The 26,793-nt window shown below is 39.4% G+C and overlaps 2 protein-coding genes across 2 annotated transcripts; both read right to left on the bottom strand.

Moving 5' to 3' along the window:
- Positions 1–409: 409 nt before the first annotated feature.
- Positions 410–7,291, bottom strand: LOC307255589 (uncharacterized protein). Its single transcript, XM_080034286.1, has 6 exons — positions 7,224–7,291; positions 4,382–4,684; positions 4,007–4,297; positions 3,422–3,532; positions 2,836–2,879; positions 410–2,099 (listed from the first exon to the last, which is right to left on the bottom strand). The coding sequence occupies exons 1-6, from the start codon at positions 7,279–7,281 to the stop codon at positions 1,917–1,919; spliced, it is 990 nt and encodes a 329-aa protein (XP_079890412.1). The 5' UTR covers positions 7,282–7,291; the 3' UTR covers positions 410–1,916.
- A 3,440-nt stretch (positions 7,292–10,731) lies between these two features.
- LOC307255587 (ATP-sensitive inward rectifier potassium channel 10-like) lies at positions 10,732–15,079 on the bottom strand (the record flags this gene model as incomplete). The annotated part of the gene is made up of 5 exons (XM_080034284.1): positions 10,732–11,135; positions 12,288–12,465; positions 12,860–12,991; positions 13,709–13,920; positions 14,734–15,079. The coding sequence occupies 5 exons, from the start codon at positions 15,077–15,079 to the stop codon at positions 10,732–10,734; spliced, it is 1,272 nt and encodes a 423-aa protein (XP_079890410.1).
- Positions 15,080–26,793: the final 11,714 nt, after the last annotated feature.

Raw genomic sequence — 26,793 nt, 5'->3', positions numbered from 1 at the left:
ATTTATTAATACACTGTTAGTAACACTGTATGAAGTCCTATTTTATATTCTAAATAAGATTATTTTCTTTTTCAATTCAATGTTAAGGTAATTTCCAATTTGATTAAGCAGGTTTCTAACTATCTTTTAGTGAATTCAGCAAATTAGTTTCTGGTACCTATATTGGACAATTGTTAAGTTTATAATGTTCTATTTTTTTAATTGTATGAATTAATAGAGGTCAAATGGTCACTTCCCACTCTGATATAGTGCTAAACTATATTTTGTTGTTAAATCTCAATGCTTTTCCTCTGTGCATGGCAATAAAGTTTAATCAAATTCCAATAATGTTATCTGATATTATGAATGTTTTCAACAAGGAATTCATCAGAGATACTGTCACAGCATAAACACATTATTCACTGGAAAATCAAATTCATAATCAAACATTTAATTCAAGTCTTAAGAAAAACAAGTAAAATACTACATGGATGTAAGTAAGTGAAACCATTCCACTGCTTACTGTTACAAAGTATTTTTTGTGTGGGCAGCACATTTCTTTTTAAATATCTCAATTTACTTTAGTACTTTTTACCACAGTTGTATATTTGCTACATTTCAAGTTGCATCTGCTACAGAGTTAAAACAAAAGCCACATGAAAAACTGAACTTCTGATAAACCCTGAGAGAATGAAACAAAAAAAGGAACCAAATGAGCAGCTGTAAAACATAAAAAAGAGGAAGTTGTTGGTGTACCCGGAAAAGACTCAAAGGTGCACAACGTAACTTTGGGGTGTGCCAAGAGAAGTTAACATTGTCTAAGGTTCATTCTCAATTGGATCCTTGGAACATGATTTGAAGTACAAAAGCTGCCTGAAAATGTACTGTTTCACTGTTGTTTACAGCATCAGGGCCCACAGTTTGGTTTACAAACATATTCTGTCTTACGTTTGGCTCCAAGTTCCTCAAAATCATTTTATTTTATTTATGATGAACGGAATTATTCAATACTAAGAATGACATTTAGATTAAATATGTTTTGTTAACTAACTGCGGGCTCTGTGAATGTAAACAAATCCCCCTCCTCTGTAACTGCATAGTGCACCTTCAAGTACAATATTTACAATAACCTCTCCTCCTCTGCAATACTGTTCATCTTTTGAAAGGGAATCTTTGAAAAGGTATTCAGCAGCAAGCTAAAACAAATAAAACATGCTCTGTTTAGTAGCTAATAACGGAAAAATACAATAGCACGTTGCGTTCAAATGACAATAATCATGTGAGAACTTGAAAGTCCCATTAGCACACACAGCTAACTCTGTCTTACTAAGCACCCTGTCTGTTAATTTGTGAGCATTGTCCCTATCAGGAACAGATGAAATTAAATTGCCGTGACGTAAATAGTTGCTTGAAGAAGAAGCAGGGTCACTTTGTCCATTGACCTCAATGATCACACAATGGCCATGGTCTTTGCTGGATCATATTAAGTCCTAATTCATAATGTTTATATTTGTCCATCCCTATAAATGTATTATATGCATACCTTTTCCCATGTACATTTACTACATTACATTTTTTACATTTCACTCTTACTCATCTGGCTAGCTCAGTTTACCGCTGCATTTTAGTTATAAAAATTTAAATTAAAAATTTGACTTTTTTACATGCTGTATATACATAATACACATAGTACCTTACGGAGCACTGTTGGTTGGAGCCTGAGATCAAACATATTCATCAGTAACTACTGCTAATTCTAAATGTGTGCTAACGTTTCCTCACTGCTCTACAGCTGATTCATTGATAAGAGTCTTTCCGTAGCAGAGCAGGTCACACAAGCAGAAATTTCCACTCTTGTTGTGTGCGTGCTGTGTTGACAACTTGTGCAACACCTCAATACAATATTGCGGCTGGTGCAGTGTGTATACACTTCCTGATCAGGCCCTGGTATGTTTGTCCACCTGAGCATACAGGCTCTCTGGCAGAGCGTTGCCTGGCGTCTCAGAGGGCTCCACAGGTCTGCTGTGAGGCCCTACTAGGCAGTAGGTGGTGTTTGGAGACACACATGGCTCATCGTATATTGGTTGGGATTGGGGTTGAGGTTGGGTTATGTTTTCAAGCTGGAAAATAAATCACATGACACATATTTAGCAATTGTTCATGTTAGTTTGTATGTTTGCTTTGTTTACTTCTATTAAACACTTTGTCTATAAAGATTCTATTTTACTTTATTTTTAAAGTTCAGCTCACAACAGTTAAAAGCAGCTTAGATGTTTCCTTCAAAAACCTGAGAACCCTGTTTATCACATTATTACAATGAATTTGTTTATTTTATCTGAAATGTGTGAAATGGCTGTAAAACACATGTTTTAAGTCTCTTGACTGTGAGCGCAACACACTGCAGCACAAATACAAACGCAAGCACATCAAGAAAGCAGTCACACCACCTTGACAACACATCAGTACGTTGCATTTAGATAAAAGACACAGCAAAGCCGATAATATCATAAAGAGAGTTCTGAGAACACAACATCTTTTGCAACATGCATTTGCTGCTTGAGTTTTGAGTTTGCTTGAGTTTTGAGTGTTGAGTTGGTCCGAAGCAAAACATTTGAACACAAGCAAGCACCAGGAATAGCAGATTGTAATAGATCCCCATGTCATGAAAATTAATAGTGATTGGTTGCCATAGGGATAGCCAATAAATATATGTTAGGCTGCAGTTTTATGATTTTGAAAACATTTGTTCAATTTGCCTCAAATACATCTCAATTGTTTAAAATCTGAAACTTTGTTTTCTATTGCTTTTTCTGGCAAATTTCGGAGGGCGATGTTTTAAAAAAACTTGACGCTTACCTTTGCAACGTCATATATTGTATTATCGATGTTCATTCTTTTTCCTGGAAGTCATAAAAATTCATGTTGATTTGCTTTAATTTACATTTCATTTTGAGAGTTTTCCATTTTGTTACATCACGCAATTACATTGTCATTCTTTAATTTATATTTTGAGTGTCTGAATGATCTCCACATAGCAGCTCACTGTGTGAAGGACTTTTTGTGTTTTAAAAACGGATGTTTGGCAGACAGAAGTGCATGCAGATAGCCTGTTCTCATGCCCCTGGGTTTAGGACTGAGGATGCTACCACACTGATTTTTTTATTAATTTAAGTTTAAATATAGGCCATACTATATATTTCCAAAAATGTTAAATCTTTTACTTTTACAGACGTTTGGCACAATGGTGAATAATGAACAGTCGTAGATCCCATCCATACTGTATAGGCCTACTCTATGAAGGGTCTGAGATATTGATATTGTTGTAATTAAGTTGCCTTATAACACAGATTGGGATTTATGATATATGGCAGATGACGGACTTGGCTTAAACCTACTTTCTAATGCTTTAATCAATCCTGTAAAAAAGCTTATTTGGACTTACTTTTTATTTTTCTTCGTAGATAAACTGCGACAATCACGATGACAATGATGATAATGATGTTGGTGATGATAACAATAGTAACAACATGAGAATTGTCTATTGCTGTACGACCTGTAAAGAAAAACAAAAGCTATATTAGAAAGTTATGTCTGGTTTAGGTCTGGTTTAGAAAATTTCACTGACCATTTCTCAGTTCAGCATTATAAACTACCAAGTACTAACAATTCACGTGAGCCAATAAATAGGTCGAATCATTTTTGATTTCAAATTATTTAAGGAATTTAAACTGTATATTATATCCCTCCCCACATTTTTTTTTCTTCTGCCCAGAAAATGCTTTTGACAGCAGTGTACAGTAAAAGGAGTGCAAATTGTACTTACATATACCATAACTCACTAAGGATGAACTTATTATTCAGTTAATTTCTGCAAGAAGAGCGACTCCTACTTGGGAAATACTAGATTCCTGTAACCTACCCACCCCTTAACACAATTAGAAATAAGGGAAATTATATTTTAGCATTTGAGTTAACCAAACTTCCATTTGCACTATTATTAGTAAGTCGTTCTGCCTTTCAGTCTTACCATTATCTTGGAGGCAGAGTTGTTCAATCGTTTCATTAGCTTTGGTCCAGTTGACCTGGTTGCTATGGTTACAGATGATCAGGCCGTTCTCCAGGTAAACACTGAGAGAAGCTCCAGAGGGTGTGGCCTGCGATGGCTCTCCTCCCTCCTGACTGAAGGTTTGGTTTTGGCGTCTGAAAGTTCTGTTGATGTGAGAATCCTTTGCACTGCAGGTCACAGTGAGGTTACAGGAGTCTGGGCTGGTGGAGACACTTCTGGAGTCCACTCTCAGTTTAACTGGAGACACTGGATCTGAACAGGAACAAGAGAGGTGTGAAGAGTGTTCGAAACATGGCAGCAGATATTCGCTATTAGTGTGAATGTTAACAAACCTACCTTGCACTGTGACGTTGTATTCAGCTAATTTTCTTTTTTGTTCACCTGTAAATTCTGCAGTATAAACTCCACTGTCTGCCTCTTGTAGATTCTTCAATATCACAGAGTAATTTTTCCCAGTAAACGTAATTCTTCCACTGTAATTATCGGACACTTTTCGATCATCAGTATAAAATATCACTAAAGCTAAGTCATGTTTATTATTCCACCTAACAGAATCTCTCCCAAGAGCAACAGCCTCTGTGACGTTCAGATGCAGATCCTTTCCCTTCTGCACAAACACACGAGTCACAGCACTGGAGCCTGTAAATACAATAAACACAAACAAATATGGTTATTTCATCAATACTGAATTTTTCTATACTTCAAGTACATTTCTAACATGTTGAATCATCAGCTCAAAATGATTTAGTACTCATCAAGGGTTGGAAGAAAGTGTCTTTATAAATGACTTTTTTTATTTATTTTTTTATTTTTTTAGATATTTTTTGGGCACTTTTATGCTTTATTTGATAGTGCAGAGAGACAGAGGTGAAATGGGGCAGAGAGGGGAGTGACATGCAGAGAACGACCGCGGGTGGGAATCGAACCCGGGTCTGCTGCTGGGCCCGGCCCGGGAGGGGGACGCCTTACTAACATAAATGACTTGTTTGACATTAACTCATGACACAGCTCGGCCGAGAGGAGATTATCAGTGTTCCTTCCTAGGGTATTTTCTTTTTATTATTATTTTCTTTTTAAATTATTTTAACTGTAAAGCCCTTTGGTTGATTTTGAATGTGCTATATAAACACATTTGAACTCAAATTGAGACATGAACTTGAAGATGTTTAAATATGATTATATTTTTATTGTTCATATTAGTCTTTCCATTCTGTTATATAGAAATGGGCAAAGGTCGCTCATCCATGTTAGCTTAGCTCAAACAATGGTAGTCAAGGGGAGCAGGTCAAAAGATAAGGTTTACATTTACAACATCACTTAATGTTCCTGTGTGCTTGTTGGGACTTGTTTATTTACCGGGTTATGTTGCGCTCAATTTTTTAGATGATAGATAAAAAAAAATAACACGTAAGGACATTTTAGAATCAAAAATATAAGTGACCATCCTCTCCACTTTTATCTTTTGACTAACTCCCCTTGACTACCATTGTATGAGCTCAAACAAAGGAAGTGGCAATCGTGGTTATGGTTCCTGTTTGCTGTATGGTTTTGTTTCTTAGACTGAACTAGACCCACCCCACACACATGGACAATTATGGTCCCTCCCTATTGTCTACTATGTAGCAGTGTTGGGAACGTTACTTTAAAAAAGTAATTAGTTATAGTTACTCACTACTTGTTCCAAAAAGTAACTGAGTTAGTAACTGAATTACTTTATAATAGAAGTAACTAGTTACCAGGCAAAGTAACTATTTGTGTTAGCCTACTGTAAAAAAAATAGTTGCTATAGGCCTAGGCTATGTCAAAAAATTTGGATTTTTCTGAGCAGTTTTCACAAGTCAGTTGAAATGAGTAGAACAGACAGGTAGGCCTACTTGTAGGCTACATAACCTTCAATATTGCACATCAACAGACAGCAAGAGGTTTATCCTACACTTCAAGTATTTTGTTCTCAACAAAAGTAGTAGGCCTAGAGGAAACTGCTGAATGTAGCCTACCGTGCTGATCTACTATAGGCCTATCACTGGATTCACTTCAGGGGTGTCGGCTAAAACACCACTTATAGCCAAAAACGCCAGACTATGAAGCATGAGACGATGACCTCTCAGGAGTAAGGATTTATCCTATGTTTATTTCCTTCTTTAACATGCACAGCAGCATACAGATCCCAGGAGAAGAACAATAGCAATATTTGGCACGTGATGACACGCTAAACAGCTGTTGCAACCGGCGAATCACGGCCGTTTAACGTGCATAAATTATAATTGATAGAGATCGGGAAACTTGCTCCGGCTGACTGACGTGACGGCGCTAACTGACAGTTATAATGTCATCCACACTGAATAAACACAACTTAAAACACACCAGTCTCCTCACTAGCAGTTTGTGTAGTATGGAGCCAGGGGTGCGTTCGGATTACACAATTTATTCAATCAATTCATAGTAACGCACCGCATTTAACGTTCAGTAACGATAACGGCGTTGTAATGACAGAAAAAGTCATTAGATTACCCCGTTACTGAAAAAAGAACGCCGTTATTTTAAACGGCGTTATTCCTAACACTGAGCATCAGTAAAGATTTATATTGACATTGTTTATTTAATTGTATTCAATAACCGTATCAAAACTATATATTCTCTTTCTCATTAGAAAGAGAATATATTTAAAAAGGTTAAGAGGTTCTTTCCTTACATTTGAATACTGCAGTCTAACAGAGAAAAATTGAGAAATAAAAAAGGCCTCTGTTTTATTTCCAATCTTGAAATCAAAGATGATCTCATCTCTCATAGGAAACATTCACTATAGTGTCAATCGACAAATGGGCACATCAGTATTGTTTTAATATAGACCTGAAAAAATGTACACGTACCCCTTTACTATAGCCTATAGCTAGAACATATGGTTTCTCGATTCTGCTTCTTTTTTTGCCGTGTTCCTTTTTTCACTTCTATAACTTTGTTATGTTCATCATCAGTTTAATTTCTTTTTAAGATTAGGATATGTACATGACATATGGCTTTGCACTCCACTGTAGGCTATGCATCCATTTAGCTTAGTATTTAGTTACATTTATTAAAGTATTTTAGTTTAAGTAGTTTTAATGCTAAGCTACAACAACCATTTTAAGTAAAAGGAAGCAATTCAAAACCTAAAATATTATAAAATATATGTTCTTACCTTGCATTTGACCCAAATAAACCAGAGAGAGTGCAAGTAGAAACCCAATACATCCCATGTCGACACATACCACACAATGAATGATATCTTATGTTACCGTTTTTAGAAGGAGATTAATTGAGGAAGTGAAAGAGAAAGAGAGAGAGAGAGAGAGAGAGAGAGAGAGAGAGAGAAAGAGACAGAGAGAGGAAAATGGTGGGGAGGGGTATGACATTTAACAGGTGCGAGACGTTGCTGTTCACATTGAATTTTCAAAATTAAGCCTTCAACATAACATCTAACCTAATGTGAGATTGTTAGCTAGCAGCACCTACATTTGAGTGAAATGCAATGCATTAACAATGCAAATTGCAATGCAAACTGTACCATTAGGTATAAAAGTACAAGTTAGACTGGTAGACATGTGAAATCATACAAAGTACTGTTTAGAATGAGTCGGATGGTTCCTGCCATTTGGCCTCAACATTCAGCTTTCCACCCAGAAATAAAAGGCTTTTTAAAGACACTGAAAATAAATACAGCCTTTAATACATCATAACCATCTTTATTAAATCACTTCTTAGGCAGAAACGTCTAGTCTGATCTTTCATCTTCACTTTGAACATTATTAACATTCCAGAATTTTAAGTAAATATTACAATCACATGCAATTATCCAACATATTCTTATCTATCGTCCGTTCAACTGTAACATAACACATTCGCTTTCACTTTCTCATCCCTCATCTTTCAGGTAGTGTAGTCATATTTCAAGTCCTTCTAAAGTCCTCTTCTCTAGACTAAAAGGGGTTTCGATAAAATGTGTGTTGTCAATTTGACAATATCAGTCACTCAGAAATTAGGGTCCAGTGGGCTCTAACTTCACAGAGAGAAAGAAGAGCTTCCTCAATTTTCAGTTACTGAGTTACCCACAACTGCCAGGGGGAATTTGCATCCATGCCTGCAGTATCTTTAAGTGACGTTCTGAAAAGGTTATCTCATTGGTATCAGTCAGTTGTGTTAACCTACAGACAGAAAAACTGCCACTCAAAGAAACATGTGTTGGAAAGTTTGTTCTAATATTAATGTAGTGTAAGTGCTTTTAGTAATATAAAAAAAAAAAACATATATTAAGTTTCAAACTTGGGCAGCAAATCTTCCTAATGTGCATATTTACATCTGGTACTTTTATACATAAAGTGCTAAATTGCAATTTTGAAACAGCATAAGAGATGCAACATAACAAAATATAAGAAATGCCCAGACCATGAAGCATTATATTGTACAGAGCACCTTGAAACACAATAAATTCAATCTGAAGTTTGTTCCCACACAGTTGTGTTGCTAGGCTGGCACCGCCTACTTCAGCTAAATGTTCATTTCCCTTCAGTAGTCAGTCTGGGTCCACGGTATATTTGCGGGACTTCTCCAGACAGATTTTTACCTGTCCAATCAGCGAACGGAGGGAGTGGCTGAGAACAATGACGTGCGCCAGTTTCAGTTGCAGAAGCCGGCGCATGACATACCGTACGTCACGACTAAACAAAAAAAAAAATGTATTCCCGGTAAAGGGTTTTTACTGGGAGTTTTTTCTCAGCCGAGCTAAGGGTGTAAGGGCAGGGTGTCATATTGTATCATATTTAAGCAATAGCACATGAGAGGGAGCATGTTGTCGCTCTATATCAGCACTGCTGTGATTCGGTCGTAGGTACGAGGCCGTAGGCCGAGTGCCGAAGAGAAACACAGCAGTGCTGATATAGAGCGACAACATGCGACCTCGAGTGTGCTATTGCTTTTATACAGCAGTTTTACAACTGAAATTCACAAGTTAAGTTTAAAATGTTATCTTTAATCATTTAAGAATGTATTTGCTTCCGCCAACACAAATAGTTCGACAACAGCAGTCAGAGCGGAGCGCGTTGCTAAGGAACAACTTTACGCGAGTGAGCTCGTCTTGCTTTGTTTACTCTGGTCACATTAACCACGGCGGCCCGATGTCCCGTAAAAATCACCAAAGAAACGGAACGGCGGATCTTAATCTAGTTGGTAATAAAGTCCGCGGCCCAATCCAAACCCTCACGCTTCATTTCCAAGAGTTTATGAGTGTATTTCGGCCCGGGGGAAGTAACGTTATACAATGAGGTGTGAAAGCTAGGCTAGGCTAAAGCTATGCTGCGCTCGTATTATTCAGCAGCCTGAGTTTATCTCCACACACTATTGCTGTCTTCAGTAACGTGAGTGTGAGCGACTACCGCACACTGTCTCTGTCTGTGTGTCTGTGTGTGACAGCGATGCCCTCTCACAGGGGAGAGACTCGCGCAGTCAACCTGAGTCACACACACACAGATAACACACAAGTGAAGCTCCGGCTCATCAGTGAGCCGCGGAGTGATTTTGACAGTTGGTCTCCAGTTTGGTGAACAGTCCCGAGTGATGTTGTTCGCTAATATCAGCACTCCTTCAGAACGCTCAGAAGGTCTCTCGTCCAATCAAATCACTCGCTCAGAACCAACTGCTGTATAATGTATCATATATCATATTGTATGAAATGTAAAGCCCACTGAGACAAATGTATTTGTGATTTTGGGCTATACAAATAAAACTGATTTGATTTGATTTGAACATTATGCGATTGGTTGGCAGATCCAGAGTGGCACTGGGCAGATCCAATAGTTTTAAACTTCAACAGACACTCGCCTTCAAGTCAGTTTACATTTGTCAATTGAGCGATTTCAGACCTTCTGTACAAATGAAATGAAGTACAATGGTCTGGCAGGACCAGGCTATTGTGTTGCTACATTAGTGTAAAAAAGAAAACATAAAATAAACTCTTTAAAGTGCTTTACTTAACACACTGTGTTCATGTACCTCAGTCTTTTCACTGCAGGAAATGTAAAAATATTATTAGAGTGATTAGGAGGAAGTTTATGAGTGTGTAGTGCATGTGTACGTTTGCATGTGCATTAACCACATTTTAGCAGAAGTATTGAAGGTTTTACCACTTCTGGAGGTCTCCCCCCACCCACACCCCACACCGTGCTAAACTCACACCCCACCCACATATTCTCGTCTGCATTGGAAATTACACACTCATGACTCACAATGGGAGAACCCACACTAAGTTTTCTGTACTCTATTAGTCTTTTTTCTATGTGAATAAATAAATAGGAAAGTAGTAAGTAGTAGTAAGTATTTCATCCAAAATTCAATAGCTGCAATTTGGCAGTGTGTTATGCCACAGTTTGAATGTTGCAAAACCTTTGTAAAACATGTATTATCCCAGCAAATGTAGGACAACGACAGACAACGTAGTTAAAATTAACAGAAGTCCGTAGTTTTCAATATGTGCTGCTTCATTTGCTGCTACTGTGACTTCCATTACAGTCTAAAAAGAGTCTCTCAGGCAGTTTCCTGTGGATTTATTTTTTGCGCCTTGCTTTGTTTGAAATGTCTCGAGCATCCCACCTCTTCCAGCGACCTTGGGTCCCATTGAAAGGCGCTACATATATATAGATTAAAGATATAATTATTCACACGTTGCTGATGCGAACGCTTAGCGGAGTGTCTCTGACCCGGCCGCGCTCGTCCCCTCTCTCCCTGTAGCTTTGCTCCAGACGAATCTTCTCGGGATCGTTCAGGTCGGTAACAATCCCGACGCCCCCGCCACCGTTGCTCTGGTAACCGTGCTGAGGGCTGGACGGCTTGAAGACGGGCGTGGTCTTGGTTTTGGCCACCTTGTCGAAGAAGCTGAAGTCTGCCACGTATTTGCCCGACGGGGAGAGGGAGACCACGGGGGGGAACTCGTAGCCCCACAGGATCTCGTCGGGCAGGTAGGAGGTGCGGACCTGGCAGGTGGCCGAGGTGGGCTCCACCGTGGCGCTCATGATCACAAGCAGCTCAAAGTCCGCCAGCTCCGGATCGGTCCAGCCTCCCCCTGGTGGAGATGGAGGGGGGGGGGGCACATTTACAGAGGAGTGTTAAAGTCTGTAAGATGTCAATGTATCATCCTGGCAAACTCTGGCAACGTACTGTTACGTACACTTCCTTGGCCCTGGTACATTTGGAAGAGGTGTGCTTCGGCACGGTACAGATGCTAATATAAGTATACACAGCGGTACTGTCGTCAATTTACAGCATATGCTACTGGCCCCCTCTACGGACATTTAAAAAATACCACCTAAGGGTGTTAGTGTGCCTAAGTCTCCTCCCCATTTGGTCACTAGAGACAGCTCAGAAAAGACCCTGGCACTGCTCTGAGTTGGATGCTGTAGTATTTTCTCCATGTATGCATGCTCACCCTAATCACCTGTATTTTTTTCTAAAGCTAAGTAAAGATTATTTTGTCATATTGGCCCAGAGTGGAGTTTTTCTTCAACAAAATAATTTATTTCACACCATCAAACACTACAGATCTATTCAACAAGTGAAAGGTTGGAAGGTCAAATGACACTGCAGTGGTTGAACAAATTTCACACATTTTAAGCAACAACCAAAAAGGGGACATGTAAGTTTTGGAAATATGCAGATATCATCTTCTCACATGATTTCTCAGTAATGAACCACCTCAACATCAGTTTGGTGGATACGCAGTACTAACTTTTTACTTCCGAGGAAACTCAGTGGTGAAAGCAGGAAGTGACGTTTGTTAGCTTGAATATGTCTTTTACATATCAACAGAGACCCTACAGACAGCCAGAGCAAAAGTAGCTTTTGAAGCACTGGAAATCTGTGTTGGCACTCAGGGCGAGCAATCTGTAGCTAACTTTGAAATGTACAGAGGAGAAGGTGGAGGGGGTCGCCTAGCAAAAAGACCTATTGTCAGGTTCAGAGTAGAAGACTAGAAACATATTGAGCTGTAAAACCAAACATCATAGCCTATATTGTTGTATTATTTTACTACTTCCCTGTTGCTATTTGGGGGATGCAAAAAAATTGATAGCAGGGTATTTGATTTTTAAAAGTTTTCTAATGTATTCTCATCTGTAGTGTTTGATGGACTCATCAAAGGTCAAAAAAATTGTGGTGTAAAAGTAATTATAGGGGGACACTACCACCATACATCAAATCTGCTGGCCATCAAACTCACCCTTGGCTGCCCAGGCCCGCAGGGGGCTGCTGTCATCGATGATGTGGTAGAAGGTGAGGGGCAGAATGAGGAAGGGGCTGTCACTGGACATGTCCACCTCGAAGGGCACGTTCCTCTGGTCCAAACGAACCGTCTCACCTTCCTTGGTCAGGGACGTCTGGAGCAGTTTTCCACTCACCTGGATGGAGACAATGTGAATAAGATATGTTAGCTAAATTGGTTCATAGTGTGACAAGTTGATCATAGATATTGTGACCTAATTGTCTTCCATTTTGTTATAGAAGTTACGAGGAAGTTTTAGATAAGTTTTCCTTTGATGACCATAAATTACCTCTAACAGCAAACAAGACCATCAATGCTAAGAACGCTATTTTTATATAGTTTTTCTTAATGCCTTTGTTTGGGTACATTCATCCAGGAACAACAGCTGGCTTCATGAAAAAACTACCGCTTTTGTCCATAGGGGCCACTAGCATAAGCACAAACTAAAAGTTCCTCGTAGCCACACAAAAAAACTAGCAGAATTTGGAGAAATGGAGAAAAATCGTGTATCCATCTCTATACACACTTACCTGACACCCAAGCAGGAGACTCTTGCGCATGTTTGCCACCCTGATCATGAGGCATGGTCGGCCTTCGTGGGTCGACACCACGGCATGTTGGCTGAACTTCACCGTCTCGCTGCGTTTCTTTGGCCGTGCCACCTGGGCAAAGAAAGATAAATCAGTTGTTGTTTCAGTCTGATATATTTGATAAGACTTGTGTAAGGGTCTTGCAATCAACACAGGAACAGATGAAGGAACACTGATAAGAATTGTATATAGTTGAATTTGAGATATTTGAGGCAGGAAATAACACATTTGATTTTGCTTTAAAAGACTTAAAGGTCACTTGTTATGCTTTTTTTAGGATCGAAATTGAAATTTGTCTTTCTACTAGAAATTGTTTTCATAGTGTAGTGTCCAAAACACCTTCATATATTCTCATAGCGCCATTGCTTAAGCCCCGCCTTCCAAGCTTGGTCTGCTCTGATTGGCCAGACCCAAATGGGGGCATAGTCACCGCCCACCAGCTCAATCAGGGGGAATCTGGGGGTGTGGTTTATCACAGGTGGAGGTAGTGCTAAATTAGCTTGGTAATGAGGGGGCGTGAATCATCTCCTTGTGATGTCATAAGGGGAGAAAAATCTGGCAGGGGTTTTTGAATGCAGGTTTTTTAACAAAGGTGCAGGTTGAGAAAAAGAGATAGGGTTGTTTTTCTCATACTTTGGCACTGGGGACCCATATTAGTGTTGAAAAACCATTAAATAGTGCGATTTGAATAATAGGTCACATTCAAGAAAACATTAATTATTTTCTGCATTCTGTAACAATTTATATGACAATAAAACTGCTATGATCTAAGTATAAATAAATGTGTACCTTGGCCAGAAAGGTCCCAGTGATGAAGATCTCCATCAGCATGGTGAGGACCAGCTGGATGATGAGGAGGATGATGGCATGAGGACATTCCTCTGTGATGCAGCGGAACCCGTAACCGATGGTGGTCTGGGACTCCAGGGAGAAGAGGAACGCCCCCGTCAGGGTCTGCATCTGCATCACACACGGGGTGTGGTTTGACGGAGGGTCGAACTCTGGAAGAACATGGTTGAAAAGGCAACAAACGCTCATTGAAGATATTCTTTAATGTCTTATGTGGACATAACAGCTTGTTTTGTTTCTTTGTTGTGTACACTTTATTATGGGATGCTGGGTATTAATATTTCCAGGCATGACATCTTTGTGTCTCCTCAAAAATAGTTAATATGAGACATTACAGAATACTTTTTATCATTCTTCCGAATACACTCAGTTGAATAGATGTTGGAAACATGAGCAACATTAGGGTAAGTGAGTAAAAAGACCATACCGGAAAAACACTGCCTTATCACTATGAGTCATTTCCTACTTGTGGTTTTTCGGGTATGAGGGACGGTGGTGAGTTTAATGCAGTTTTTCATGTGATATTGCACGCACACTAAGGTATGAAAAACAAAGTTATATGAACTATGCTTTGGCTCTGAGAACTTTGCTAACATGAAATATTTATGACTACATTGGCAAAGATCAGAAAGTCTTTAGTAGTACAGTAACTGATTAAAAGTTGAACGCTCAAACCTGAGTAAATCTACTTTACAAGCTGTTTGGGTGTGGTTTGATGATACTTCACAGGCAGTGATCAAATTAGATAATGAAGGTCTTCACAGTCTGATTCGAAAATTTCAAAATACTGAATCAATATTCCAACAAGCCAAGCCAAACCAAGAAGTGTAGTTGGTGTAAGTAAGAGTACTGTCCTCTTCCGCCATTATGGTCTAGTGGCCACAATTGGAACAGTAAGTCATGTGATGCACACTGGCCCTAAATGATACACACTGGAACACCTTTGAAGTTCAATGTTCTCTCACCAAGGAGGTCCCCATGCACCAGTGCCACCAGATACCACAGCACCCCGAACAGGAACCAGGTCCCCGCAAACGTGGCCAAGAAAATGAATAACTTGTAGCGCCACTGCATGTCCACAAACGTAGTCCAGAGGTCGCGCATGTACAGCGCATTCCGCCCGCTGATGTGCTCGATTCGCACGTTGCTCCGCCCATCTTTGGACAGGACACGCCTCCTCTTCCTCAGATTCGCCCCCCCACCTGATATGCCACCACCCAGTAAGGGCTTCAAAACGTCTGTCTGAGTCTGTGAGTGGCACACCTTCTGAGGGGAGGGGCTACGAGAGGAAGGGGGTGAGGCAGAGGTCATCTGGTGAATAACAAGGAAAGATCAGTTAATATTAGTTCAATCATTTCTATGGTGAACTTGTTAATTGGTCAGTGCTGTTAATAAGTTCATTTGGGAGATAAGTTTTGGCTGGACTAAGAGGTCTTTAGTTTAAAGGTGGAGTCAGCGATTATTGAGAACACTTGTTGTCAAATCACTTTTTGCAAAATACCTTGTCACAATCTGCTACCTGTCTGTCAGTACTGTGTGTAAATATTTGTTGGTGTTAATACACGGCCCAGGCCCTGTAAACGTGTACTGTGTGTAAAGTAAGTGGCTCAGATTGAACACTGTAGCTCGCAGCAATGCTATCGATAAAGGCTAAGCTACTGATCGGCTTAAATTTTGGTTTTGATAAGAATTTGGCTTCAACACTTATTTACTGTAAATATCAGGCTGTTTTGTCTTCTACAGTTGCTACAGTACTTTAAAAAAGACATGCTACCTGTATTTAGCGAAAAGATTATTGATAGCATTGTTTCTAGCTACGTTGGGTCGGTCCATGCCACTTTGTTTACCTACAAAAGTGATATTGAAAACAAGCGTTAAACAAAATTGCTGACTCCATCTTTAATATGACCCAAAAGTGGTTGGACACATTGATAAACATTTATTCTATATTTTACAGTGTCTACAGTTCAGTACACTTCCTGTAAAGCTAAAAACTGCCCATGATGACTTGGTTTCGGTGACTTCCCCCATAGCCATCTGCCTCTCATTCACTGGGGGAATTTACAGTACGTAAAGCTTGAATAAAATATTGAAACCAAACTAATTGATTATGTTCAACATATGTAGCAAAATATAATACAATTACTAGCAGGCAACGCCAACATCAAACTGGTACTTAGTATTTGCAGAAGGCCACAGTTTTTAATTAGCAAAAGAAACAGAAAAGGCCATTCACACCCATGCAAATGTTTTTGAGTATTTGGGGAAAATGTTTCAGATTAAATTTGGTGGAACTTTAGTGGGAGTTTCCTGAGCATACGTCACCAAATTTTACTGAACTTAGTTGCACAGGTTTGGACTTACAGTATAGTCTCAATAGGGGTTTTCTGACCAAACAGTTCTAGGAACTTTTTGAGAAGAACTTTCTACTGGGAGTTATTGGGGGACTATTATTTTTGAAGGGCATTGTTTCTGTTGTCGTTCGCACTGCCAATAAGAACCCCATATGTTACTTTTGCACGACATACGACAACAACAATAACGAGATGGAGGAAGCTGTTATTGGAGCTGCATGTTTGCTGTGTGTACTGGGTTTTATGGTCGTAACGGACTCTGAAAGAAGGCGCAGGGAATTTTGTAGCAGTTTTTACATTGAACGTTTTTTTTTATTTGCCCCTGATTTTGACCAGTCGTCACTCGGACTACATAGTTCTACTACGGAGTTCAAACAAAAGAAATTCTAGAACTTGGCCTATAATTCTTCACGGTTTCTGCAGTCAGATGCAATAACACAGGAGGTTATTAGAACTGAGTTCCTAGAACTGTGAAATGGTCTAGGCGGGCCAAAAATGGCAAATCGAAATGGCCCCATAAGATTGCTTCAGACATGACTTGACAGAAACCAAAAGGGACATTTTATTGCAGACTAACCACCACAGCTAATTTGAACACCCTGAGAAAACTGTCCGTCTGGGCTTTACCTCAAAGCTTCAAGCAAAGAAGTCTCAGTTTGCATAAAACAAACTGTGGTATGAGCTCCTTTCATTTGACCATATCTGAACTTGTGTAACTGCTCCATATGCCGAAAAGCCTGTAGTAAATTAACTTATTAAAACAATATATGTATAATCTGGCCTAGTTTCACATGTGTTTACCTGACCTATCACATGCTGTAATATAACATTGGAAAGGCAGAGGGATTTCCGACCTTGTTCAATTTCAGGGAGACGTCATTAACAAAGAGTCTTCTTAGTGATTGGATATATATTCTTATGTTACCAGCAGTTTTAAGAAAACAGAAGTTACACAGCTCGCCATTGGTTTCAACACCTTACGGTTTCCTGTTGTGCCAAACAAATATGAAGCAATTTGGTTTTTTTAGAATACACAGCTAAAGACAAGATTCACCACTTTCGGAACGGAAACATCGGTTGATGCAATGGGTGGGCTATGTTATTCCTTTAAAATTGTTTGATGAGTATCAAATTAATTGTCATGACATTTTAAAGAAAATCTTGGACCTAAACTTTTTTTAACAAAGATAAGTACACTCTCAAACGTCTGCGTGAGTGGCTGTAGATTGTTGATTACAGGATGACACATTTGTATAAGAAGTGTGACTATCTTAAATGCCATATTTAGACAGACTTGTGAACTGGTTTTACATACAGAAATCATTTGATAGCATTAAGATTGCTGAAGTGTGGTCGTGGAAGTCCACAGGGCTGATTCTGAGCTCTCTCCACAAGACAAACAGGATGCATTTCCTTCTTAATGTAGAGAAAATAATCTGCAATTTTCCCCATCCACAACCATTACATGTGCGTAACACTAACATGTGTTTTAAGTGCTTCACACTGTGTGATGCTTGCATGAATGTGTGCCTTGTCAGAGTAATCAGATGTCACACACGCACAGACGGTTACTGTATCTCCACACACTCGAGACACGCTCACTTACGTCCAACAAATCACAGAGGCCATTGGGAAGAGGATAGCCCACAAAAGAGGGGAGACAAGGAGGAGGAAAGAGAAAAGAAGGAAGAATTAGGAAGAAGATGTACTGTCATTAACCAGACAAACTGTACACACAGTCTCATGTATCAGCTGGGGGAGAAACTTGAATTAATTAATTAAGGTACAAAAATCTTTGTTCGAAAGTCAACAACACGCTTATCTACATAGCGTTCTACAAGGCTTTAGTGTTGATTCTCACTAGAGAGGCCTTTAGTGAACAAAGGGTGAACTTCTGACTGGTAACTGGAGATGGTGGGGTAAGGGTTTGGTATGAAAAGGGCCAACGTTTAGCTTTCTGGATGCCCTGATCAGGACTTGTATTTTCACCCTGGCTTTTTGCAATCTTTCTCTCAGGTTTTATGTTTTGTTTGACGGTCTCTTTGTTTATTCTCTTAGGTTCACACATGCAAGACTTGAAATTCCACTTAAAAGTGAAGTCAGTGATTCTGGAGAGTATCTGTTGTCAAAAATAATTTTCTTACACAATCAGTGAATATATCCTCACAATTCGCTACCTGTCCGTATTGTGTGTGTTCACTGAATAAACATCCTAGGCTCTGTAAACCATGGTATGTAAACAAAGGTTACAACGTTAGCATCATGCTTTTTACATATCCTTGGCTGTGTATTAACACTGATTTTTTTTCAGCACACACAAAGTACAGACAGATAGCGGATCAGGAGGAGATACTCACTAATTTTGACAAAAAGTCATTTTGACAACAAGCATTCTCAAGAATCGCTGCATTTATAGAGGGGGGAATCAAGGCCAAAAGGTTTAGGCAGTTTGGTTTTAACATTTAACAATGAAGTAAATGTTTGAAGTAGGAGTAAATTTGTTTGATTACTTGAAATCAGCATCTCACTTCATCCCTACAGTGTTGGATGGGGTTCACTGAGGTCAGGTCTTTTCGCTTTTTTACTTCGACAAGTAAAGTTCTTTCACACCAAACGTGAAGAAAAACTTATCTTTATGATCCAAGTGTTGTGCACAGGGGTAAAAACATTGGTAATTATTTGCTTATTTGGATTCAAAATACCGGAAAGACTAAACTAAACTATGAAAAACAGCCCTGGACACAAACAGAAGAAGAAGACAGGGGATGTCCATGCACTTTTGGCCATGTATTGTTATTCCAAATAGCTCCTCTGCTATGCTCATCATGGCTTACATAACCAAGCTTTAATTGCATCACAAGTTTGTGATTATGCAAGGGTGAGCCCCTCAAAACGCCTCATAATTACAATTACGCCATTGAAAACTTCACTATGACAACACTGCATTGGCCTCTCACCCAATTTTGGACAATCACATACACTCACGTGTCCCAGAGTGAAATTCCATCTATCAAATAGCAGCAAACAGAGTAAAAATAAGAGTAAATGTAGGAAGACATTTCTTTTTTCTTTGGACCAACCTCTCTAGACGGATGTACTCCATCTCCATGGCAACACGGAGCGTTACTGTACTGACCTGCCTCAGTGAGCCCGAATCCAAAAAGTGAATCAAAACTTTTTTCTCTTTTCCAAACAAAGGGGCGCTGAATGTTTTCTCTCTCTCTCTCTCTCTCTCTCTCTCTCTCTCTCTCTTTTCTCTCTTTCTCGCTCTCTCTCTCCTCTCTCCTTCCTTCTCTCTCTCTCTATCTATCTATCTATCTCTCTCTCTCTGTGTACACAGGAATGCTTTGTTGGAAACTGAGATAAAAGAAACAAAAGACACCATTGACAAAAACGACTCCATCCGTGTGTGTCCATCTGTGTGTGTGTGTGTGTGTGTGTGTGTGTGTGTGTGTGTGTGTGTGTGTGTGTGTGTGTGTGTGTGTGATTATGTGAGAGTGGGATTGCTGCAATTACATGCGTATTTCTGTGTTTGTGTATGTGTGTGAGTGACTGTAGGCGTACACGTGCTATTTCGTATGCGTGTATGTGTGTTTATTTGCAATTATATCCAAAATGAGCGTAGAATCATGTGTGCATTTGTCTGTGTGTGTGTGTGTGTGAGAGTGAGTGAGTGAGAGATGAGTGAAAGGAAAAACGAGAGAACGGAAGAGAGGAAGGGAGAGAGAAAGAGATCTGTGACAAAAGGACCTCGTTAGTATTCTGGAGTGAAGAGTAATCCCCCTTCATCTCTCCCCCTCACACACACACACACACTCTAACTCCCTCCTCAGTTTGTTCCACTCTTACCTTCCTTTCTTTCTCTTTCTTCACTTTTTTACTTACATTTCCACGGTATTATCAGAATTGCACAAGGAACCGACATAACATTTATTCGAAAATTGTGTATTTACTTTTTCTTTTGCAGCTCCCTTCTCCCACTCTTTCTCCTGCTGCTTTACTGTTTTTATGTTATTGTTTGTTTCATATATCAGATTTCTTCAATACTGCAAGAATACTGTTAATAATGGCAATGTAACGCTCCACTCTGGTAGTGATCTAGGTAAAGTGCGGGTAAACTTGCATAAATACAAAAAAGTTTGCACAGATTTGTTGAAATGACAAAAAAATAGCAGTGGTAGGGTTCTTGTGGAGCATAAATCAGTCTTGATTGATTTATTTGAAGACTGAAACACACTAACATGTTACACAATCTCTGGGAATAAAAACATAAAGAGTTATTTCCATTGTGCCCCTTATTCAGAAATAAAATAACTTTTTGTTAATGTTTTGTTCAAGTTTCGCAACTACAGAATAAAGAAATAGGCCATATGTGTCAATTATGATGCTCTAAAATCAGATGTTATTACTGACATATAACATATGAAGATCATTTGCGTCCAATTTGAGTCCAACTTGACTCAGTTCATCAAACGGTTGTAAACAAACATTTAAACTGGGAGCTTTGAGCTGTTAACAAGTGCATGGTCAACATGAGGAAAACAACCAGTTTTCACTACCTACACTTTAATATATTAAATCATTTTTATGCTACTTACTGTCAAGTAATGATTGGTGATTTTATCAGCCTAGAAAAATAAACACTATCCGTCAACAAAGCAATGTTGACTCTGTGAGCCTAAACGTAATGTGAAATGTGTAAAGTGGCCAAATTAAAAAGACATTCAGATTGTTGTTGTTTTTTGTTTTTTTATTCGATTTTTTTAAATTAGAATAGTCGTGCATTTTTACATTTTTTTCCACCTGTGAAAAACAGCAATTACCAGAGGAATGAATGTAATGTAAAACTGCATATATAGATACATTTATTATTGATAAATTAAACAAACTAATAAAACTGGTAGGTAGGAATGAATAACTTACCTTAACTGTCTAAGTATGACTTTCCATTAATGCATTCAAAAAAACAAATACAAAATCGTTATTTATTTCTTTGTATATCTTCATTGCACACTTACCTTTTCCTGTTGGGATTGGACAGTGTGATTGTCCCCAGTGCAGAGAGGATACCTAGGAGCCCGGAGCCTCAGCTTTCGGTCCACATGTCTGCTTTGTTGTCATAGGCGCGCTCACACGACCACACAACTGGGACTGTATAACTGTGGGACTGTGTAAGAACTTCAGCACCCTGCGTCCAACGACACCATACACCATTGAGGAGAGTTATGGAGACAGTCATTGGCTCATCATCATCGGGGCTCCGTGTTTGGGACCCAAAGCCCGGGTCGCACCGCTCACTAATTCTCCCCAAAAGAGACAGGACTTGGCTTTATAAGAGGCACCGCTCTCTCACTTGTACCCCTTTCCCTCTGTCTCTCTCTCTCTCCCCTCACTCCTGAATTCCTGCCGGGCCGCGCTCACGTCTGTGTAATTGCTGTAATAATTGATCAACACCGCCCCCTGACCCCCCCCCCCCCCCCCCCATTCTAAATTCACCATCAGATTATCACAAAGGAGAAATGTATCATAGTGTGGCCTTGAATATTGGCCTGAATGAATGACTATCAAAACATTAATATATTATGTTGTCTAAATATCAAACAATGTGTACAACTAATACACACTCATACACAGACACGCACACGCACATGTTTGAGGCTTCTCATGCACATTTTCCACGAAAGCACACACAAGCAAGCGGCCTTAACAGACCAACCCCTGCACACACACACACACACACGTGCAAACAGTCTTTTAGGGTGCACCACAGAGCCCCCTATTCATCCAAAGCTTCTGTGCACTGCGTTTGCTGTGTCCAAGAGCGTCTGTACGGGGCGTCCTGTTAAGCTCAACACACATAAAGAGGGACATCCGTGAGGTGAATACGAGCCCCTTCATTCTGCCCCAGGAGAGAGGGTGACCAGGCATTATTCAACTAAAAGAGGCAGAGGTGGATGGAGGGGGATAAGGCCCAAATGTCCTTAACAGTTTACCCATTAATGATTTGGGAAAAAAATGTGTCAGATGCTAACATGCATTTTTATGCAGATGACACAATTATTTACTGTTTTGGTTCAACTCCTGCTAGAGCTGTTGAATCTCTGCAGAAAGCTTTTGATGTAGTCCAGCAAACACTCCTGCAGCTAAAACTAGTCCTCAACACTGACAAGACTAAACAAATGTTGTTTACTAGTTCTAGAGCTAGATCACAAAATGTCCCCTCTGTGGTCACTCTGGAGGGTAGCGTTATACAGGTGGTTACGTCTTATAGATACCTGGGTTTTCTGATTGATGACTCCCTCACCTTTAAGCCTCATGTGCTCTATTTGGTAAAAAAGCTGAGGCTTAAATTGGGTTTTTATTTTCGAAATAAGATGTGTTTCTCTTTCAATGTAAAAAAGCGACTTGTGGCTGCTACTTTTTTATCTGTTCTGGACTATGGTGATTTGTTGTATATGCATACCTCTGTTCAGTGTCTTAATATGATTGACTCAGCGTACCATTCATCCCTGAGATTCATCACAAACTGTAAGGCTCGGACTCACCACTGCCAGTTGTACTCTCGGGTAGGATGGCCTGCTATGTCCACTTGTAGGCTCAGTCACTATTGCACATTTATTTATAAGGCAATACTTGGTGTGCTACCTAGCTATGTATGCTCCCTTATTATGCAGAAAAGTGCTGGTCCACACTTTTTACGTTCACAGGACTTGGTGTTGCTTTCTGTCCCCAATGTACGGACAGAGGTTTTTTCCTGGTTAAATAAAGGTTAAAAAAATAAATAAATGTGTCCGTCTTGTGTAAAGTTCTGGAAAGGCCTTTTCAAATTGTTCAGTGTTATATTTATGTTTCCCACTAATCATGTATCTACAATACACATTATGCAGGCAATTGTATTGTATAACAGACTATCCATTGGAAATGGAGAGGTCCCTACTTAAACACGTCTAAGTAGAGTGGTTGTGTAAATGCATATTAACATGGGAATCTTGAGCCCTTTTACTGTATTAAGGCCCTGACACATCACACGTTCAAGAACTAGCTGACAACAAGGCTCACACTTTGCATTTGGTGGTCTCTCTCACTTCCTGTTGAAGTTAAACTTAAACCCACTCTGTAAAGACGTAGAGGAAAGTAGTCCGTGTTCCACAAAACACAAAGTGAAGTCAGCATCACGGAAGACCCAAACTAAAATAACCAACCACGTTGGTTTAAACCGTTCCTGTAAGCTCTACGTGCTCACATGCAGGCGGAAAATATGTGTGTGATAAAAAAAAAGTAGCTTGTGGTCTTAAACAAAGGAAAGAGAAACAACTTTTATTTGTGTCAGGTTTTTGTGTCTCTTCTCTTCACTTCAATTGCATTGTTGAGAGGAGCCCGGACCCTCCTTGGAGGGGCGGGATCTCGGCTGGCTACTATTTTCACCCTGCTGGACATTGGACGCAAAGGCAGAAAACACTGGGTGTATCATTGGCATATAAACAAGAGGGGAAATGTGTCTGTTTAATGTGCAAGGAAAGTGTTGCTGTGAAGAAAAAGGATTACAATTTACGAAGACACTATGAAACTAAACATCAGAGCAGCTACATGTCCTGATAAATGTGTTATTTTTGCAAAGTGGCCCGGCCCTTCGTAGATTTTTCTGTATGTGGCCCTCAGTGATAAAAGTTTGGACACCCCTGCATTAGTGCCTCTCTGCCTGGCACACGTCCAAATCGTAGACCTATTATAAAAGGTCCAAATCTTTCAAACTCTACACACAGAGCTTGTAACACAGGGTTTCTGTCTCAAGCCAATGACATCATCAAAACACCAATTGCACCTAAGCCATATCTCTACCTTTAGTAGTCTAATTCACCTTGTTTAAATAATATTTGTTTAGTCAAACCATACATAGGTGCACACTTAGGAACTGTGATGAGACTTTTTGCTGTCAAGGATGACTGAGCATTTACTGTCATGACATGGAAGTACCACTACTTCTGTGTTTCTTTTAAATGTCAGATAAAAACATGACATGCAAGATTGTATGTATATTCTGGACACTATTCTAAACAAGCAATGTTTTATCTTTTGTTAAAGCACTTTGTTAACTATGTGAGGAAAAGTGCTACACGAAATAAATTTGATAATTGTACTGTATGTGAAATGTGCCTTTTTGCACTGACTATGAAGTGGTCCTGGCAACTATTTGAGGCCAACAGATGTACAACTGCTGTTAATATGTCCTATCAGATATCCCACACACACACAAACAGATGTTCACACACATTTCTTGTAATTTTGTTTTACTGACTAAAATATGATTGTAGCTTTTGTAATAAAATGATGGTCAAATCTACCCAGTAAAAACACAGATCTGGCCACATTTCATCAGAAATATTCAGCATACAGTATTCTGTGTGTTTAAAACGACATACCATTATGTTTTTGTACTTTTGGCAGAGTACAGTGAGTCAGGCATGAGTGATGTGCATGATTGTGGTGTGATGTTCTATTTCCGCAATGGAGCAGGTGATTATTCTAATAGGAACATATGACCACTTCCTGGTGGTTGTGTGTGTGTGTGTGTGTGTGTGTGTGTGTGTGTGCGTGTGTTGCAGGGGTTGGTCTGTCGAGGCCACTTGTATGCTTGTGCACATGAGCTGGAGTGCATTCGTGGAAAAGGTGCATGTGAGGCCTTAAGACACGTCTGTTTGTCTGTGTCTCTGTTTGTGTGTGTGCGTGTGTGTGTGTGTGTGCGTGCGTGCGTGCGTGCGTGCATGTGCCTGCGTCAGGGTCAGCAAGTGCTTCTGGCTCACTTCAGTGGTTGGTGTTGGTGGACTTACCTCCGTTTCATTCATCTAGGAACTCTCATTATCCTTCTCTCCAGTCTTTTCTCTCGCTCTGTGTCGCGTCTCCTGCATATTTATTCGCTGTTTTTCTCGCCGTTGCACTTCCGTCCTGTAGCTACCGGTGATTCCTGGTGTCCCGGTTCAGTTGAAAACACTGAGATTGGGTTGGAGAGAGTTTGGAGACCCTGCTGTTATATACAATCAATTACAGAATCATGAAGTGGGCATGTGTTGAAGAATTGTTTCATTCCTTTATCAATTCTGCTTACCATCCATCTAGTATGTTACTAACTGATTGGCCATGTATTTGCCACACTTATCAGGTTGTAAAGAAGTAGATTATAAATTAGAATTTGTAAAATAATAAAATACTACAATGTCTTAATTACTGTACAGGGTATGACCAATTAAAAGTCAGTGCAACATTGCAATGGCCATATCTATTGCTATTTGAAAAAAGGATACTTAATAAAAAAATTAACAAAAACATGATTTATCTACACTGCTCTGATGCTTCTTCTTTATTAGATTTCAAATGGGGGGAAACTGCCCTTGTTGCAAGTTTGAGTTAAACCAGCAGGTGGCAACAGATCGCTATTTAGTTTTTTCAATTGCAGGAGGAATTACGCATTGTGTGTGTGTGTGTGTGTGTGATAAAGTGTGTACTGAATGTTCCCAGTAATTCTCAGGACGGCTGTTCTTCTTTCTCCTGGGAACATAAGTTTCCAACAGCTCACCTGAAAAGATAAGGACAATCATGGAGTCAGGATAACACACAAGATGAATGTCCAAAACAATATATCAAAGGCAAGGTCGCTCTGTAGTAGATTTAAAAACTGTTTGTTTTTTCGTTTTTGTTTGTATTTTACTTGCTGTGCGAAATACATTTCATACAGAGTTCAAACGTTAGAAGAAATCTGAGAGGTTGGTGCTTAATATATGAAAAAATCCATTGTTTAACTTCGAATCCTAAAGCTGAACTGAGACTGAATTTTCAGTGACTGAATCAGCAGCTCTTTGCGTTATCCTTTCACAAGCTCCACTGTCAGCTCACCTGTGAAATACTGTATGTTACTTTTGTTTAAAATATCACTGACAAAGAAAGTCACAGAAAAATTACAATTTTAACCAAATAAAAAGGGTTTTGGACTGAAGTAAACACTCAGAGGCAGCATAGTGTTGCCATGACTTGATAATAAGAACACCAACAAAAAGTGCCTACAAATCTTTGTGCTAAACTTAAATAAATTATAATCAAAAGAGTATGTGTTATTTTCCTTGCTGCACAACGTCACATCATAAGGAATGGCTTAATGTTGAACAATAGACAAAGGTATGGAGGCAACTATCAAAATCCCTCATAGCCCACTTGGGAACTCTTTCCATCTGGTGAGGCTGTGTGTCTGGTAGGGAGCATCTGAGGTCGGAGTGGCTCGGGGTGATATATTGGGCGAGGATACCGCATGCAATTATGTGAGTTTGAATGCTGTAAAGGAGCACAGTAAAGCCTGTAAGGCAAGTGTTCACTCAAGATTTACTTCTGGAAGACTGCAGGGACGTTAGTTTATGGCTTCCAAAAGTCAAGTCAAGTGAACTTTATTCTCCATCTCTGCAATATGTGCTAGACAAACAGAGGATTCGAATATATGTTTCTCTCTGAACCACGGTGCAATAAGTACAAAAGGATGAAATTAGGTAAGATAAGAAAGATAAGTAATATATACACTAAATACATTTGAAATTATTAATTAAAAAGTAAGGCAGAACCAAATGGTACAGAAAAGTAAATACATTGAAATGTGCAATATGAAGAAAAGTAAAGTAGAAGTAGCTATGG

Source organism: Ammodytes marinus (assembly GCF_949987685.1).
Source record: "Ammodytes marinus genome assembly, chromosome: 9".
In the NCBI taxonomy this organism is placed as follows: Eukaryota; Metazoa; Chordata; class Actinopteri; order Uranoscopiformes; family Ammodytidae; genus Ammodytes; species Ammodytes marinus.
Note: the sequence above shows the minus strand (reverse complement) of the source record. Positions and strands in the feature narration are given on the sequence as shown.

Coding starts and splice junctions, on each gene's coding strand:
- LOC307255589 (XM_080034286.1), bottom strand. CDS start 7,281: ATGGGATGTATTGGGTTTCTACTTGCACTCTCTCTGGTTTATTTGGGT. Junction 4,298..4,381: donor ATACAACGTCACAGTGCAAG/GTAGGTTTGTTA, acceptor GTTCCTGTTCAG/ATCCAGTGTCTCCAGTTAAA. Junction 2,880..3,421: donor TCTACGAAGAAAAATAAAAA/GTAAGTCCAAAT, acceptor TATGACTTCCAG/GAAAAAGAATGAACATCGAT.